Source organism: Phoca vitulina, unplaced genomic scaffold (genome assembly GCF_004348235.1).
Source record: "Phoca vitulina isolate PV1807 unplaced genomic scaffold, GSC_HSeal_1.0 scaffold81, whole genome shotgun sequence".
NCBI lineage: Eukaryota > Metazoa > Chordata > Mammalia > Carnivora > Phocidae > Phoca > Phoca vitulina.
The window spans coordinates 1368489-1383937 of record NW_022589784.1 but is presented as its reverse complement, the minus strand read 5'-3'; the positions used below and the strand labels follow the sequence as shown (position 1 = coordinate 1383937).

Sequence of the window (15449 nt, the reverse complement as noted above, 5' to 3'; positions counted from 1 at the left end):
GCACATGAGCATTGAATGTCACTCGCTGGGCCCTGGTCCTCCACGGTTGAGAGCATCTGCATGACATTAGCGTGGCTGGTGGCCGTGGTCCCCTAGCCGTGAGTCACTCTGGGAGCCACGCTTGGGCAGAGCCCTAAGTCGGAGCTCGCAGACGACAGCATCCAGAGGTGCCTATGTGTCTCCTGGAAGCAGGAGCTGCGGGTCATTGGGGCCGCCCAGGCCTGTCCAAGCGGTTCTCTTGGACAACAGTGCCCCCTCTGCTCGTGACCCCCACGTCTTATTTGTGAGCTGGTTTCTTCCTTGCTGGATGCTTCTTCCACAGAGCCCATGGCTTCTGGGAGCTTTTGGATGTTCTCAGTAGGGTTCAGGCAAGGGGCTTCCATGCTCGCCTTCCTTAGGCTGGGCATCCACGTGGTCCGAGCAATGAGCTGCGTTGCCTAATGGCCTTCAGGGCTAGTCCTCTGTGACTCCCTGTGACTCCCCTGTGGTCCCCTCAGGCGTCCTGCATCTTGCAGCTGGTCAAGCACATCCAGAAGCTTCAGGCCAAGGACGTGCCAGTGGCAGAAGAAGTGAGCGCCCTCTTTGCTGGGGAGCTGAATCCAGTGGCCCCCAAGGCACAGAAGAAAGTTCCGGTTCCTGAAGGGTGAGCTGCGGAGCGGGTCAGACGACATGGGCCGGGATGGCAGGTGGGACCGTGAGAGCAGAAGTGCAGCAGGGCATTGATGATGTCTCTGTCGTGGGTAGCTGTGATCTCAAGTGGCAGCTTAGCCTTCATGTCCTTACCTGCAAGAGGACAGGGGTGTTCCTGCTTCGTGTGCTGCCGTGAGCGTCCAGGGCTGAGCACTCATGCTGGAGCTGCTCTGTGACCTCACTGTGTCTTACAGCCTGGACCTGGATGCTTGGATCAATGAGCCGCCCTCAGACAGCGAGTCTGAGGATGAGAAGCCCAAGGGCATCTTCCATGAGGAGGAGCAGCGCCATGCCAAGCAGCAGCTGCCGGAGGCTGATGAGGAGGAGCTAGCCCGGGTGAGCACCGGCTGTGCGGAGGCAGGGTTCCTGCCCACCGGGGCCTCCGGGGCAGATGGCCTCGCTCGAGCACGCTGAACCCTGAGCCCACACGTGCTGTGCGTGGTCCTAGCAGGTCTGGGCTCAGCCCTGTGGTCCTCCAGGGAGCACTCAGCTGCCCTTTGAAGTCTGGGTTGGGTTTCGTTGAAACGAGAAGCGGCTTCTCTGGAGCCCAGAGCTCCTCAGGAAGAGCCAGGGGGGCCTGACCTGGTTTCCGGGGGCTTCTGCTCCTGCCTCCTGGGTGCAGGATTTACAACGTGCAACATTCAGAAAGCCTGGAGAAGAACAGATACTGTGTTACCCCAGCTCCCCACCCCACTGTGTCTGGCTCCTTCCTTTCTGAAATAAGAGGTGCCCCCCAGGAGCCCTTCCTCCCACCCCTGTGCAGGCTGAATCTTCAGGCAATGGGAGCTGACTCCCAGCTCAGCTCTTCTTTGGAGCTGAAAGGCCTCAGACAGCTCATCCAGCTTATCTGAGCTCCCATCCTTGAAACAGAGATGGTCATCCCCACCTCTTTGGGTCGTTCCTGACCCCATTCCTGCTCCTGCTGTGGTCTTTCTCTTGGCTGAGGGCTGGCAGTAAAGTTCTGCGGCCTAGCAGGGTGGGTGTGTGACGCACGTGCATTCATGGACTTGAATCCTGTCCCTGCAGCGTCGAGAAGCGCGGAAGCAGGAACAGGCCAACAACCCGTTCTACATCAAAAGTTCGCCGTCCCCCCAGAAGGTAAGGCTGGTTCCAGGTCATCCTCCACAGATGCTGTCCTCCCCCACAACCCCCTAGAGGTCCCATCTGCAGGACGGCACTTCGTTGTCACAGTAGGTCCATGTGGCCCAGCTGCCAGGTGGGTCCCGCCCACAACACCGAGTACAGGCAGCTTCACGTTCCAGCTCTGATCCAGGTGGTGCCCGCTGCCCTCATCCGTGTCCTCCACCCACTAGGCTCCGCCAGGCGGACACAGCTGCACATGGGTGCTCTCTTGGTTCGCTTCTCTTGGGATTGCCAGGTCACCTCATGACTCTGCTCGGCCCTCTCAGGGCCCGCAGACGGCCCCCGCCTGCCGCACGCACCCTCACCAGCTCCTGTCACGTCTGGCTTTCTGACTCTGGCCGTCCTGGTGGGCGCCAAGTGCTCGTTAGGTTCCAGCCTGCACTGCTTTTCTAAACTAAGTAGGCAATCGAGACAGAAAAAGTGGGCGGAAGCTTTCTGACCTGTACTTGTACACTGACGGACCAGTCCCCCAGTCTGTAGGGAGCCACGCCCCCCGCCCCCCAGCGGGATCCCACACACCCCAGGCCGTCTGCATGTTTCGTGCTGGGACGCGGCCCCTCCACGGCATCCCCCTCGGTCGTGCACTCTGCCCAGTAACGCCTTGGTCCTTGCTTCTCCAGCGGTACCAGGACATGCCGGGGGTGGAGCACATACCCGTGGTGCAGATAGACCTCTCGGTGCCCCTGAAGGTGCCAGGCAAGTATTTGCACGGGCAGTGTAAGCGAGGTGGGGGGGCCGGGCCTGGCTCCCAGACGCTGTCAGGCCTGGCCTTGAAAGCCTCCAGCCTGCCGTGCGTGCTCTCTGCCGCACCCCTGCTGCCTCCTTGGCTGTGGTGGGTCCCAGCTTGGAGGGTGAATGGGGGGCACAGGCCAAGGGCCCACGCGTCTTAATGCTGGTGCCACGTCGTTCCTTCCCCTTCCCCTAGTCCTAGCTCCCCCACCTACTGCAGCTGCTCTGGGCCTGCCTGTCGGCATTCAGAAAGCCTCTGCTCGCCGCCCTCTAGCACAGACCACGGTGGGCTCTCCGTGCTGAGCCCCTGGGGGGCCCCCCGCCCACACATGGTTCTCAGGGCTGGGGCTGGGGCTGGGATGGCAGGGCAGCGGCTGAGCACCGGGTCGTGCACGCACCCACAGGGATGCCCATGTCGGACCAGTACGTGAAGCTGGAGGAGGAGCGGAGACACCGGCAGAGGCTGGAGAAGGACAGGAAGAAGAAGAAGAAGAAGGACAAGGAGAAGAAGGGCAAGCCGCGGCGCCACGGCTCGCTGCACACAGAGAGTGACGAGGACATCACCCCGGCGCAGCAGGTGGACATCGTCACCGAGGAGATGCCCGAGGTCAGCCCCCTGGGGCGCCCCCGCTCTCACGCCCAGGGCACAGGGAGGCTTGGAGCCAGCACGCACTGTGCCCCAGGCCCCGGAGAGGGGTCTTGAGCTGTGAGCGGGAGACCCTGGCACATCCCGACCTCGCTTCCTGCCCCAGATGAGGTCCCCCTTCGAGTGTGGGCCTGGTTGTCCTTTTCTGAGAAGGGGGTGAGGGGCTCCACAGACTCGTTGGCTTGGGGCTGGATGGACTGGACACAGAGCTCCTCTCTTCCTCAGAACGCTCTTCCTAGTGATGAGGACGACAAGGATCCCAATGACCCCTACAGGGCCCTGGATATCGACCTGGACAAGTAAGCCTGGGGGCGGGGCCAGGCCTGTCCCACGGCTCTCCGTGTCCTCCGTGTCCCTGTCCCCTCACTCTGACCCGCCTGCCTGCCCCCAGGCCCCTGGCTGACAGCGAGAAGCTGCCTGTCCAGAAACACAGAAACGTGGACAATTCCAAGTCTGCTGACAAAGAGGACCTCCCTGTCGTGGAAAAGAAAATCAAGAAGCCCAAGAAGAAGGAGAAGAAGCACAGAGAGAAAGAACGAGAGGAGAAGGGGAAGGAGAAGGAGGTACGGGGGCCCCACAGACACCCCCACGCTGAACTTCACGGTCCTCTGTGTCCACCCGTTGGTCACACTGGGGGAAGGGCTGGGGGTTTTAAAGAAGTGTGGACCATGGGTCGTGCTGCTTTCTCACGGGCTGGTGTTCACGGGACGTCTGAGGCTGCTTGTTCTGACCGTGAGAGAGCTAGAAGCGCCACCCCGGGCCCCAGCCCTGACGTTGTGGTCAGCTCCCTGCGCACTTGGGTCCTGCAGAGCTGAAGCCGCCTGTCTGGTTGGGGGTGGGGGCCGCCCGTGCCCGTCTGGAGCCTGTCCTGCTACTTAAGCCAAAGGCCTGTCTTCCTGTGGTTTCAGGGCGAGGACTTAGACTTCTGGCTGTCCACCACGCCGCTTCCTGCTGCAGCCCCAGCCCTGGTAAGAGCCTGGGGGGCGTCCTGTGCCGGCCCTGCACAGTCCTCCACGGGGCCTCGATCGATCTGCCTCTCCGAGGCATCCAGGGACACCTCCTCTGGGGTCTGCCCGCCCCAGGGGTGTGTGGATGTTGGGGCGCCCTTGCACAGACCAGCCAGCTGTGGGCCAGCCCGGTCCCCTGCCTGCGGTCTGGCCCAGTCGGTGGCTGTCAGAACAGCCCTCAGGACAGCCTGCGGCTCCTGAGCTGGGCGCAGCCTGGAGCCGTTGCTTCCTGTTAAGGATGTGGCCTGGGCACTGACCGCACTCAGGGCCCCCAGACTGACTGCCCCTCTGCCGGCCGCTTGCGCTGTGTGGTGGCCACACGCCTTGGTGCTGACCAAAGAGGCCGGGTCAGGATGGGGGGGTGGAGGACACCTAGGCCCTGCCGCCCCCTTGAGCCCCACCACCCGGCCCCCTGCAGGAAGAGCCTGAAGTGAATGCTGTCATCACTGCCCCTAAGGAAGAGGGTGAGGAACCCAGGAGAGAGGAGCAGGGTGACGAGGAGGAGGACGACGACAGCGAGCGGGACCCCGAGAAGGTGAGGGTGCGTGAGGGTGCCCGCCCTGGCTGTCAGGGAGCTGGCTGCGTGGCCGCACTGAGGACTGGGGGAAGGAGGCTGGTTGCCTGCTTCCCGAATCCCGTGGGGGGGTGGGGGTCCGGTTGTGTGCTGCTGGGCTTCTAGTTTTCACACAGCTGTGCTGTCACTCGCATGCTGTAAAGGTCGTCTCTTTAGGGATCACGGTCCAGTGGTAGTGACTACGCCCACAGGGTTGTGCGGCCATTCTCTCTCTACTTACTTCCAGAACATTCCATCAACTTAAAAGGCAATCCCATCCCATTAGCCCTCACTCCCTGTCTCCCCCCCAGCCCCCGGCCCCCACGAGCCCCCTTCCCATCCATGGTTGAGCCTGTTCCAGACAGGTCACCCATGTGGACTCACACCCCGTGTGGCCTTCCGTGTCTGGCTCCCTCCCTGAGCGTCGTGGGCTCGGGGTCCGTCCCCGGAGCAGCACGTGTGGGCACCTCGCTCCCGTCTGCGGCCGAGGGATGCTCCCCACGTGTGGGGGACATGCTGTGTGTATCCGCTCACCCACTAAAGTTTCTCCCTTTCGGTTGTCGTGAATCGTGCTCCCGTGAACATGGGTGGGCAGGTGTCTTCGTGGCCGTGTGTTCTCATCTGTCTTGGGTGCCGCGAGGAGCTGGTGTCTGGGTTCTTGCCGGTCTCCCCATGGGTTTGTACCTATGGGCAGCAACTGTCCCGCTGAGCGGTGGGTTCCCAGGTGCTCGCCTCTTCCCCACGGGCCTGGGGCTTGCCGCTCCGTCCGCTCTGCCACGCAGGAGAGTGTCACGTGTGTCCGTGGCCGCCTGAGCCACCACGGCCTGTGCCTTCCTTGCTGGGCACCGCCAGCCGGAGAAGTCAGAGTTAACCCTCATCTGCTCTTTTGGTTCCAGAAATCTTCTAAACGTAAGAAGAAGAAGCACAAGAAGGAGAAGGAGGAGAGATCTAAAGACAAGAAGAAGAAATCCAAGAAGAAGCAGCCTCCCAGCGATGAGGCGGCAGAGCCTGTCGAGAACGGCGCGCTTGATGAGGAGCCTCTCCCGGTGAGGGGTACTTCACTCGCCTCCCGCGGGCCCGCCAAGGCCTCGGCGCGGGGAGAGAGCCCAGCCGGGTCTAGGAGCTGCGTCCCCGGGCCGGCGGGCAGTGGGGCCTCGGCGCGGGCGGGTGAGCCCCGGGGGCTCCAGGCATCAGGGAGGCGGCGCTGTCACGTGACAGGAGTTCCTAAGGTGCAGGCTTGTGTTGTCCGGGACCCGGGGCGGCTCCTTGCCCACCCCGCCCCCCCGCCCCCAGTTCTGAGGTCCCAGTGTTTTCCGCCTAGAGTGCTTGGCGGGTCGTGACAGGCCCTGTCGTGTTGGCAGCTGCCACCTTCGGGTTCTCACTGGCCCAAGCTGACTGTTCTTCTCTGTTTCCAGCCCATGTCCAGCTACTGCCTCCTGGCCGAGAATTCCTACATCAGAATGGTGAGTGGCGTGGGTGTTTTAGGGCACCAGCGGCTGGGGTAGGTGGGGTCCTTTCTCTGGGTGTGTGGAGGGACAGTGGAGGCTGTGAGTGCGTCCCAGGGCTCCTGCTCCTAGAGCCTCCCCCACTGGAGGCTTTCTGGGGGGAGGGGGCCCGGGGGTACTTTCTGGTGGGTGGGGCAAAGGGCCGGTGGGTCGGCCAGTGGCCGTCAGAGAAAGGGCCGGAGTGGCTGGAAGCACAGGCCGCACGGAATGCTGTTCCTTGTATAGGGAGTTGGGCACTTCTTCTCGGAGATGATCTGCGTTTGCACCGCAAGTGGTGCTGGCATTCCCCAGACCTCTCGTGCAGGTGGGCTGACCCTGACCTTGCCCCGCAGACGTACGACATCCAGGGCAGCCTGCAGAAGGACAGCCAGGTCACTGTGTCTGTCGTCCTGGAGAATCAGAGCTGCAGCTTCCTCAAGAACATGGAACTCAACGTGCTGGACTCGCTCAACACCAAGCTGGCCCGGCCGGAGGGCTCCTCCGTCCATGACGGCGTCCCCGTGCCTTTCCAGTTGCCCCCAGGTGTGTGGGCCGCCAGCAGGACGCCCGGGGCTGGGGGAGGCCGGGGGCTCCTGCTCTTGTAGCCCCTCCACCCGGTCCCGGGACCCCCCACCCCCGTCACCTGGCGTCCCTCGGGCTGAGCCCTGCTTTCTGACCCAAGGTGGACAGCACTGAGGACAGGCCCCGGGTGGGGTTGTGTCCCTGCCACCCGCCAGGGTGTGGGACGGCAGCTGGACACTGCCCCACGCCACTCTCGGGCCCCGCTCCTTCTCCCCTCCCCAGGCATCTCCAACGAGGCCCAGTTTGTGTTCACCATCCAGAGTATCGTCATGGCCCAGAAGCTCAAGGGGACCCTGTCCTTCATTGCCAAGGTAGCAGGGCTCAAAGCGGGGTCAGGAGCCCCTGGGACGGTGCCCTGCTCCCCGCTCATTCTGTGCACCTGCTCCCGCAGAACGACGAGGGCTCGACCCATGAGAAGCTGGACTTCAAGCTGCACTTCAGCTGCACCTCGTACTTGGTCACGACGCCCTGCTATAGGTGTGTGCCCCCCCGCCCACCTGCCCCCCGTCCTGCCCGCTGTGCAGCGAGCACAGGCGGTGCGGGTGCACAAGGCCGGCTCGGGCCAGACGCTCGTTCTCTCCCAGCGCCGGAGGCTGGCGTGGACCCCGCCTTATCCCACCGTCCCTCCGTGTGTGTCTGTGTCCTGATCTGCTCTTTTTAGGACACTGGTCATATTGGATTAGGGTCCTGTCTCCAAAAACAGCCACATTCTGAGGTCTAGGGGTCAGGATTCAACGTGGGCATTTGGGGGGGGGTATGGGTTAGCCCATGACCTCTCCTAGGACCCTCAGAGACCTGGCGCTGCAGACACCCAAAGGAAGGTACCACCTGGAGGGGGCTGGGGAGCCTGCCTGTCCTCAGCCTCCCTGTGCTGTGTCCTTCCCGCAGTGACGCCTTTGCCAAGTTGTTGGAGTCTGGGGACCTGAGCATGAGCTCGATCAAAGTCGATGGCATTAGTATGTCCTTCCAGAACCTTCTGGCAAAGATCTGTTTTCACCACCATTTTTCTGGTAAGAGATGGGATGTGGCCTTTAGCGCCTGTGTGGTGGTGCCCCTGCTCCGTGCGAGCCGGCTCCGGCCTCACGCGCCCCCTCCGTTGCAGTGGTGGAGAGAGTCGACTCCTGCGCCTCCATGTACAGCCGCTCCATCCAGGGCCACCACGTCTGCCTCCTGATGAAGAAGGTGAGCCGGGGCGCGTGCGCCTCCGCCGAGCTGCCGGGTCCACGTGGGAATAGTCTGCTGCTTCTCTCCTTTCGTGTCCACGGGCTCCGTGGCCATGCCTTCCCTCGTTCCTGACGTGGGCAGTGTGTGTTTCCTCATTTTTCTTGGTCATCCTGGCAAAAGGTTTATCAGTTTCCTCAATTTTTTTTTTAATGACCTTTTTAGGGGCACCTGGGGGGCTTAATCAGTAGAGTGTCTGACTCTTGATCTCAGCTCAGGTCTCGATCTCGGGGTCGTGAGTTCAAGCCCCACGTTGGGCTCCACGCTGGGTGTGCAACCTACTTCAAAATAAAACTACTTTTTTAGAAACTTTGCTGTTTTTATAAGCAATAAGTAAATTTTGTGGAGTTCTGTTCTTTTTCTCCTTTCTGCCCACTTTGGATTTATTTTGCTCTCTTGTATGTTGGTTGAGGTGGGAACTGAGACTTTGCTTCTCTCACGTGGTGTTTAATCTTACACATTTCCCTCGAAGCAGCCCGTTAGCTGATCCCCACAAATTTTCATACGTCCCATTTTCATATTTCTGTAGAGTTCACAACATTTCCTGATGTCTGTCCCCAGTTCTGTGAGCTACAGGTTACTGAGAAGTGTGGTGTGTTTGGATGGTTTTCTACTCCCTCTGGTTGGAGGACGCGCTGCTTCTATTTTCAGGTTTTTGAAAGCGTTGAGGTTTGTGTCCTGGCTGCGGACATCGTCACTTGTGGCGGGTGGCGTCCTGTGGGTGCGTGGAGACGGTTGAGTGCTCTGCCCGTAGAGCGGACCGCCCCGTGGCAGTCACCAGGCCCCGCTGGCGGCGGTCCCGACTCCTCTGGGCCCCTGCACCCCCGAGTGAGTGGCGTGCAGGCTGCCCATTCCCCGTGCCGTGGGGCTCAGTCCGTGTCTGCTGGTGGGTGCGTCGACGAGCGTCATGGCGTCTTGACCCTCAAAGGTCCCTCTTCCTCTCACGGGGTTTACTGTGCCATCCAGTCCTTTGATGTCAGACAAAAAGCCCCTCTTGCTGTCTTGTGATCGGTGTTGACATGGTGTGTCTGTCTCTTGCTGGCGGGAGTGCTGTCCTCGGGAGCCACATGTTCTTGGGGCTGCGGGCACTTAGCCCATGCCCGGGATTCCTCCTGCCGCCTTCCCCGTCTGTGCCTTCCAGTTCTGCACCGGCCTCTCTCTCCTGCGTCTTGGGCTCAGTGTTTGCGCCCCCGCCCCGGCCCCGCGGTCACCCTCCACACGCCGGCCGTCCGTGGGCCCCGCGGGTCCTTCCCCGGACTAGTTTTCCTGGACCTTCTCTCGGTGCTTTCAAATCCTACCACTTCCAGGGCGCCCGGCTGCCTCCATCGGAGCATCTGACGCTTGATCTCGGGGTCATGAGTTCGAGCCCCACGTTAGGGGTAGAGATGGCTTAAAAATACAGTCTTTCCAAAAACAAATTTAAAGTCGTGCCCCTTCCTTTTGCAGCCGAGTATTCTTGCTAAGAGCCCCGGCCCTCAACCCTTCCTGGTGGGAGGGCGCCGTTTGCCGCCCTGCAGGTTTCTCTCTGCCGGCAGCCGCAGCGTCTGGGCAGGACTGCTCTGGGGCTGTCTAGCCATTGGGAGTCTGCTCACTTCTTGAATGTTTGCATTTTCACATGTTTTGCAAAATTTTGGAAGTTTTTAGCTATTATTTAAATCCTTTCTCGGTGGCTCAGTCGGTTGAGTGTCCGACTCTTGGTTTTGGCTCAGGTCACAATCTCAGGGTCGTGAGATCAAGCCCTGCATGGGGCTCCACACTCAACAGGGAGTCTGCTTGAAGATTCTCGCACGCATGCACGCTCTCCCTTCCTCCCTCTCTCTCTCTCTCAAATCAATCATTTTTTTAAAAACCCTTTCTCAGCACTGGGTTCTTCTTGTCCCTGTGGTGTCCCAACAACAGGCGTCTGGGACGTGTGTTCCCATCCCTGCCCGCCCCCACCCTCTGTCTGTCCCGGTGGGGCTGTCGTAGCCATCATGCCACCTACCCGGTGCGTGTTTCATGTTGAGGGTTGTGTGTTTGGATCTAGAATTTCCATGGGCGGGGGGAGGGGCGCCTGGGTGGCTCAGTCGTTAAGCGTCTGCCTTTGGCTCAGGTCATGATCCCAGGATCCTGGGATCGAGCCCCGCATCGGGCTCCCTGCTTGGCGGGAAGCCTGCTTCTCCCTCTCCCACTCCCCCTGCTTGTGTTCCCTCTCTCGCTGTGTCTCTCTCTGTCAATTAAATTAAAAAAAAAAAAATCTTAGAATTTCCATGGGGGAAGATCTTGCATTTTTTTGCTGAGATGTTCTGTTTTCCTGTTTGTTTCAACAACGTTTGGGACTGCTGACTGGGGATCCTCCTAGTAGGTGCTTGCAGACCTGTGTTGGATGGTCCCACAGCTGCCTCGTCCTGGCCTGGCCTTTGCGGTCTTTTCTGCTGGGCTGAGCTGGGGTTTCCCGGGTCTTTGGATGCGGAGTAACTGGGGCCGTGTTAATGTCTGTGCAGATGTGAGCACAGGCTGCACGTGCTGGACGTCTCGTTTCAGCGTACATCTGTCTTGTCAGGGTGGCCCAGCCGCAGTCCCATGGTGCATGCACACGTGAGGGGGACATTCGTGTGTCCTTATTGTCAGGGAACCACCCCAGCAGCTCTTGGATAACTTTACAGGTTGCTTTCCCCACTGGCCTCTCTGGGATCTTCGAGGCTCTGGATGCTCCCCCCGAGGTCCCCAGTGAGGATGTGGGGCTTTGCCGGATTACCCCGCTCTGCCCAGCCCTCACACGGCATGGGATAAGGGTTCTCCAGTTCTGGTCTCAGTCCTCAGTCTGCCTCTGCCGGTCTCCTCGCTCGTCCCAGGCAGACACTCCATCTGACCCGGGGCCCCTCCCTCCTTTTGGTTCTCAGAATACCGAGGAAGGTGCTGTGAAAAGTTAAAGAATGAACATATCGTCACAAGGCAGTGTTTTCATGTACTATTTCAGAATTCTGTGGTGGTTTTCTCTTTTTCAGGGGGAGAAGTCTGTATCTGTCGATGGGAAATGCAGTGACTCGACGCTGCTGAGCAACTTGCTGGAGGAGCTGAAAGCCACGCTGGCCAAGTGCTGAGCCTGGCCTGAGGCCTCGCCAACACAGGGCGCCCATTGTTGACATGGCGAGGTGACGCGTTGCGTTGATGTATCCTGTCGTTGTTTTTACTTTGACTCTCTGCCACTCCATTTGGCGAGAAGCCCTGACGCCGTCCCCACTGGCAGGGCCCCCGCTAGCGAGGCCGGCCACCTGAGGAGCAGGCATCCCCGCCCTCGGGCTGTGGGCGCTCCGTGGACGTGGACGGCGCAGAGTGGTGTGTCCTGCTTCCGTGAGGCCGTCCGAGTCCCACGCGTCCCCCAGATGCCCTGCCCGCAGGCACGAGCTCATTGCAGAGACGTTCCCCTTCCCCCTCCCAGCCGTGGGCCAGGACATCTGGTGGCCAGAGGGTTGTGCAGCCTGCTGTCTGTCATGTTCTCTGCGTCCCACTTGCGTGTTCATGTGTCGGACGGGGGGCTGCCACCCACAGTGGGGGTCCAGTTGGGATCCCTGATGGAGCAGGACCTGGACCCTGTTGGTTTACGGTTTTTTTCCTGTTCAGTGAGATGTGTGTCCGTCAGCATTGTTTGGTGAGCGGTGGGACTGCTTGGGATTCCAGGCCCTTCCTGTCGCTGGATGCTCCACAGGGTCTGTCCCACGTGATGCCCGCAGCTGCTGGGAAGGCGCACTCCTGGGGTGGCACTGGCCTCTGGAATGTAGCCCACGGAGTGGGTCCCGGGAACCCCGGACCACGCCCGTGAGATGCGCTGCCTCAGAGGTGATGGTCCTCAATGACGTAACTTCCTTTTGACGAACACTGTCACTTTAGCATGTAGAATAATCTATCACAGAATCCTGTGTGGTGATTCTAGAACCTCAGAATTGTATGATGTGTTCTATAAGAATTGATTTGCTATCGACATTCCCAGATAAAGGAGAGACATATCACGCTGCTGTAATGATTTTGTGTCAAGATGATCCAATAAACTTGTAAAACAGACACTTATCCGTTGGGTGTGCTGCCCGTGCCGGTGAGCGCGCCTGGCGGTATAACGGGGACTCTGGACAGTCCTCGAACTGCCAGGGGGCTGGCCGGAGTCTGGGGGTCCCTGACCCTCCTGCCCATGCGCCCTTCCCCTCATGATGGAGATGATGTCACCCCCATACGCCGTCCAGGCGTCCGAGCTTGGGCGGTGTGCCAAGGAGCCGCCTGACCCATGGGCTCCAGAGGTCCACCAGCGATGCACAGTGGACGTGCCCTCCCTGCCTTCCCCAGGGCACCCCACTAGTGGGGGGCGTGTGGGTGAGCGGCGGGAACAGGTGCTGCGAGGCAGGCCCTGCTCACGGTCTAATTGGCCATGTTTCCCCTGGCTTTACTGACCCCACGTGGACAAGGGACAATTCGGGATGAGTAAGGCTGGGTCAGCAGACAGAAAGCCAGATCAGCCCTAGCTGGAATCGCAGGCGGGGAGTGCGGAGCCCGAGCACAGACGAGGCCCCGTGAGAGCCGAGCCTTGGCCAGACCCACCTGCCACCAGCGTCCCTGCTTGATGGTCATCCGTCCAGAAGCACCAGCCACAAGGCGTTCTCAGTCTTCTCAGTGGAAAAAGCAGCGTGTCCTGTACCGTGTCGGACCCGACGCTGACGCAGCGTGGGCAGCGCTGGCCTGGCTACCAGCCTGTGCCCCCAACACCCATCCCCTTGGATGGGCGCTCGGCCCATGAGACCGCTGTTCTCCACAGCCCGCCAGCATGTCACTCCCCACACGCCCCGCGGGCTTTTCCTGACCTGGACAGACCGCTGCCAGCAGCACTTCCCGGCACGAGGCCACCTCCCAGCAGCACTCTGGTGCCCAAGCCCCTGCTTGTCTACCGTGCACATCAAGCACTTGGAGCCTCTCGTAAGCCACGTGGAGGCTTTGCAGAAGGAAACGATGCCAGGGGACAGTTCCCGTGCTCCTGTGGCTCAGGTTTAGTTCAGCGTGGTGTGAACCCCGAGAGATACCCAAGCTGGCCCTGGTTTTCACCAAACTGCAGTCTCACTTTGAGTCCTCAGGAGCACCCATCCGCCCACAAACTCCTTTCCATCCAAGTCTGCCCGGATGTGTTTAGATGGATTGCACTGAAATGGGCGTGGACGTCCCTGGGCCCTCAGTCCTGCCCCCGTTGCCCTGAGAAGGACCGCTCTGTGATGAGAAATGTCAGGGACATTTAATCATTGCATCTAATAGCTCTGTGACCCCGCCCAGCAAAGCCGCATACCCCTCCCGGGGGCCCCCAGGCTCTGATGGGAGTGGAGGGACTCGAGGCAGCAGCAGGCCTGCTCCGTGGGTCAGGCTGGGACAGTCCAGCGGAGTCCTGGCTCCACCTCCGGGCAGGGGCCGGTCTGGCAAACCGGGTGGCTGTCAGTGCTGTGTCAAGCACTCGGAAGCGTTTTCCAGAGTCAGGTTGGCCAGGTGTGGGGGCTCCAGACACGTGAAGCTTGGTGATATCAGACTGTTGGGGAGACATGGGTGCCCTCAGCCCTTCTGTCCCTGCTCCACCTCACCTCCCCCCCCCCCCAGAGTCTTTGCTGGGGCCCTGGGGCCTGTGACAGGGCTGCAGACAAGACCCTCAAAGCTCAGCTTGGAGGCCCTGGCTTGTTCGAATCCTCTAGACAGCACTGGGGTCACGCCCAACACTCCCACAACAGGCTGCAAAAACTGGGGGGGGGGGGGGCTTGGGCAAATTGGCCATTGGACTTTGGTCTCTGGCTTAGGCTCAACCCCTGTGTACGGAGCCGCCGGGGCTCCCAGCCTCCCTCCTCTGGGCCACTCACAAGGCTGGAGTGGTTCTGTGCATCCAGGGGAGGAGGAGCTGATGTTTATTCACGAAGTGGTCACTTGGTTGTGGTTGCGGAGGTGACATCTGGCTTGCCCCAGGTGCACAGATCCCTGCCGGCTGTGTCTGCCCTCTCCAACCCCTCCCTGTTCGTCCCCACCTCCCTTTCAGAAGGCCTGGTCAGGGCTTGGCGAGGACAGGCGGGGGGTGAGGGGGTGGCTTACCTTGTGTTCGTGTCCTGTCTGAAAGACACGACAGGGTCCCACTTGGCCCTCAGGTCCCTCCACTGGGGCAGATCGTCACGGGGGCCCTCCCCAGCTCTGACCACTGTCCTGCCCCCCTTGTGCCTGCTGAACCCAGAGACGCTCGCGGAAGGAGCGGCCGGGGTCGCGGGCACTCGAGCCAGGCTCTGCTCCTGTAGCTGCGCCGGCTCACACTCACCCACAAGGGCTCGCGAGCACACTCACTGCCTCGGATGAAACTCACGTACTTGTGCCACTTATTTCTAGAACGACAGCAGGGCTGGACTCAGGGGCTGGCAGGGCTGGGGGTCGGGGTGCCCTCCCGGAGCCCAGCTGCCCCAACTCACATGTACAGGAGGAGACCCCGTACGGCTGTTTCCCACTGTGCCGACGACCTGCGGGCACACGGGCGTGGAGATGGGGAGGCCCCAGGGCCAGAACCCTGCCCTCCCCGGGTGCTGGAAGGCCAGGGAGGGGCGGAGGAGGGTCCCAGGCTGCCTCGGGCTTGGGGCCCCCACCCCTCCCCACCCCAGCCTGAGCCCTACTCGCAGTTGTAGCCAAAGCAGACGACGTGCGAGTCGGTGCAGTTGGTGCAAGAGACGGTCTCGTACTGGAAGATGCCTGCAACACAGGAGGGACGGCCGCAGGCTCCCCCACCTCAGCCTCCGGGGCGGCGGCCACCGCTGGGCCCCACGGGCTGCACGGGGGCTCACTCACCACAGTGACGCTGACAGTCAATACGGCCTGTGTGGGGACAAGAGGACCAACCTGTCTGTCCCCTGCTCCGGCCCACCCTTCCTGCCCTGCCCAAGACCCACCCAGGTGGCACTCCAGCCTGGGAGGGAGCAAACTGCTGTGGGAGGGCAGCAGCGTATTCACCCAGGCCTCCAGGGTCCGGCAGGGCCAAGGGGGCAGGGAGGGGTGGGGTTTATCCACGCAGCCTTGCCGCTGCGCACGGGATGGAAGGGGCCCTTCTCCCCTTTGTGGCCCTCCTCCACCCACCCCCAGGCCCTTCATTTGCTCACTTTCGATGATGGCATTCTGGATGAGGTGCACCTGCTCCCGAAAGATGGCTCGCAGCTCATTGGGGAAATACCCTGACGGGGGTGGGCAGGAGGGAAGTCAGGCTCGGGCGGTGGGCAGAGGGGGGCAGTCTCCGTTTCCCCGCGCGTGGCTGCCGCCCGCTTACCGGGGAAATACATCTTGCCCTGGTACAGCTGATCCATCTTCCGGTACACGGCATTCGCCACTTGGTCCAGCTTCTCCTGGGCTGGGGGCGGGAGGAGGCAGGT

General features: G+C 61.3%; 2 protein-coding genes across 3 annotated transcripts in view; one reads left to right on the top strand and one right to left on the bottom strand.

The window, feature by feature from the left end:
- AP3D1 (adaptor related protein complex 3 subunit delta 1) overlaps positions 1-12098 on the top strand; it is a 38323-nt gene extending 26225 nt beyond the window's left edge. Inside the window, exons 16-32 of the mRNA XM_032394664.1 lie at positions 498-643; positions 885-1026; positions 1717-1788; positions 2454-2529; positions 2967-3169; positions 3434-3507; positions 3600-3771; positions 4117-4176; positions 4634-4750; positions 5665-5814; positions 6184-6231; positions 6606-6795; positions 7057-7145; positions 7226-7311; positions 7723-7844; positions 7937-8016; positions 11043-12098. Of these exons, the coding sequence (XP_032250555.1) occupies positions 498-643; positions 885-1026; positions 1717-1788; positions 2454-2529; positions 2967-3169; positions 3434-3507; positions 3600-3771; positions 4117-4176; positions 4634-4750; positions 5665-5814; positions 6184-6231; positions 6606-6795; positions 7057-7145; positions 7226-7311; positions 7723-7844; positions 7937-8016; positions 11043-11138 (1923 nt within the window). The 3' untranslated portion in view covers positions 11139-12098. The remainder of the gene's footprint in view (positions 1-497; positions 644-884; positions 1027-1716; positions 1789-2453; positions 2530-2966; positions 3170-3433; positions 3508-3599; positions 3772-4116; positions 4177-4633; positions 4751-5664; positions 5815-6183; positions 6232-6605; positions 6796-7056; positions 7146-7225; positions 7312-7722; positions 7845-7936; positions 8017-11042) is intronic.
- Positions 12099-13236: 1138 nt separating this feature from the next.
- The window catches only part of IZUMO4 (IZUMO family member 4), a 3037-nt gene continuing 824 nt past the window's right edge, over positions 13237-15449 (bottom strand). The window contains exons 2-10 of one of the 2 annotated variants that reach the window (XM_032394722.1): positions 15347-15427; positions 15183-15254; positions 14875-14901; positions 14703-14778; positions 14505-14552; positions 14357-14420; positions 14140-14157; positions 13914-13928; positions 13237-13591 (exon numbers count right to left, since the gene is read on the bottom strand). In XM_032394722.1, coding sequence (XP_032250613.1) covers positions 13307-13591; positions 13914-13928; positions 14140-14157; positions 14357-14420; positions 14505-14552; positions 14703-14778; positions 14875-14901; positions 15183-15254; positions 15347-15427 — 686 coding nt within the window. In that variant the 3' untranslated portion in view covers positions 13237-13306. The remainder of the gene's footprint in view (positions 13592-13913; positions 13929-14139; positions 14158-14356; positions 14421-14504; positions 14553-14702; positions 14779-14874; positions 14902-15182; positions 15255-15346; positions 15428-15449) is intronic. The other variant, XM_032394721.1, reaches the window with a different exon arrangement.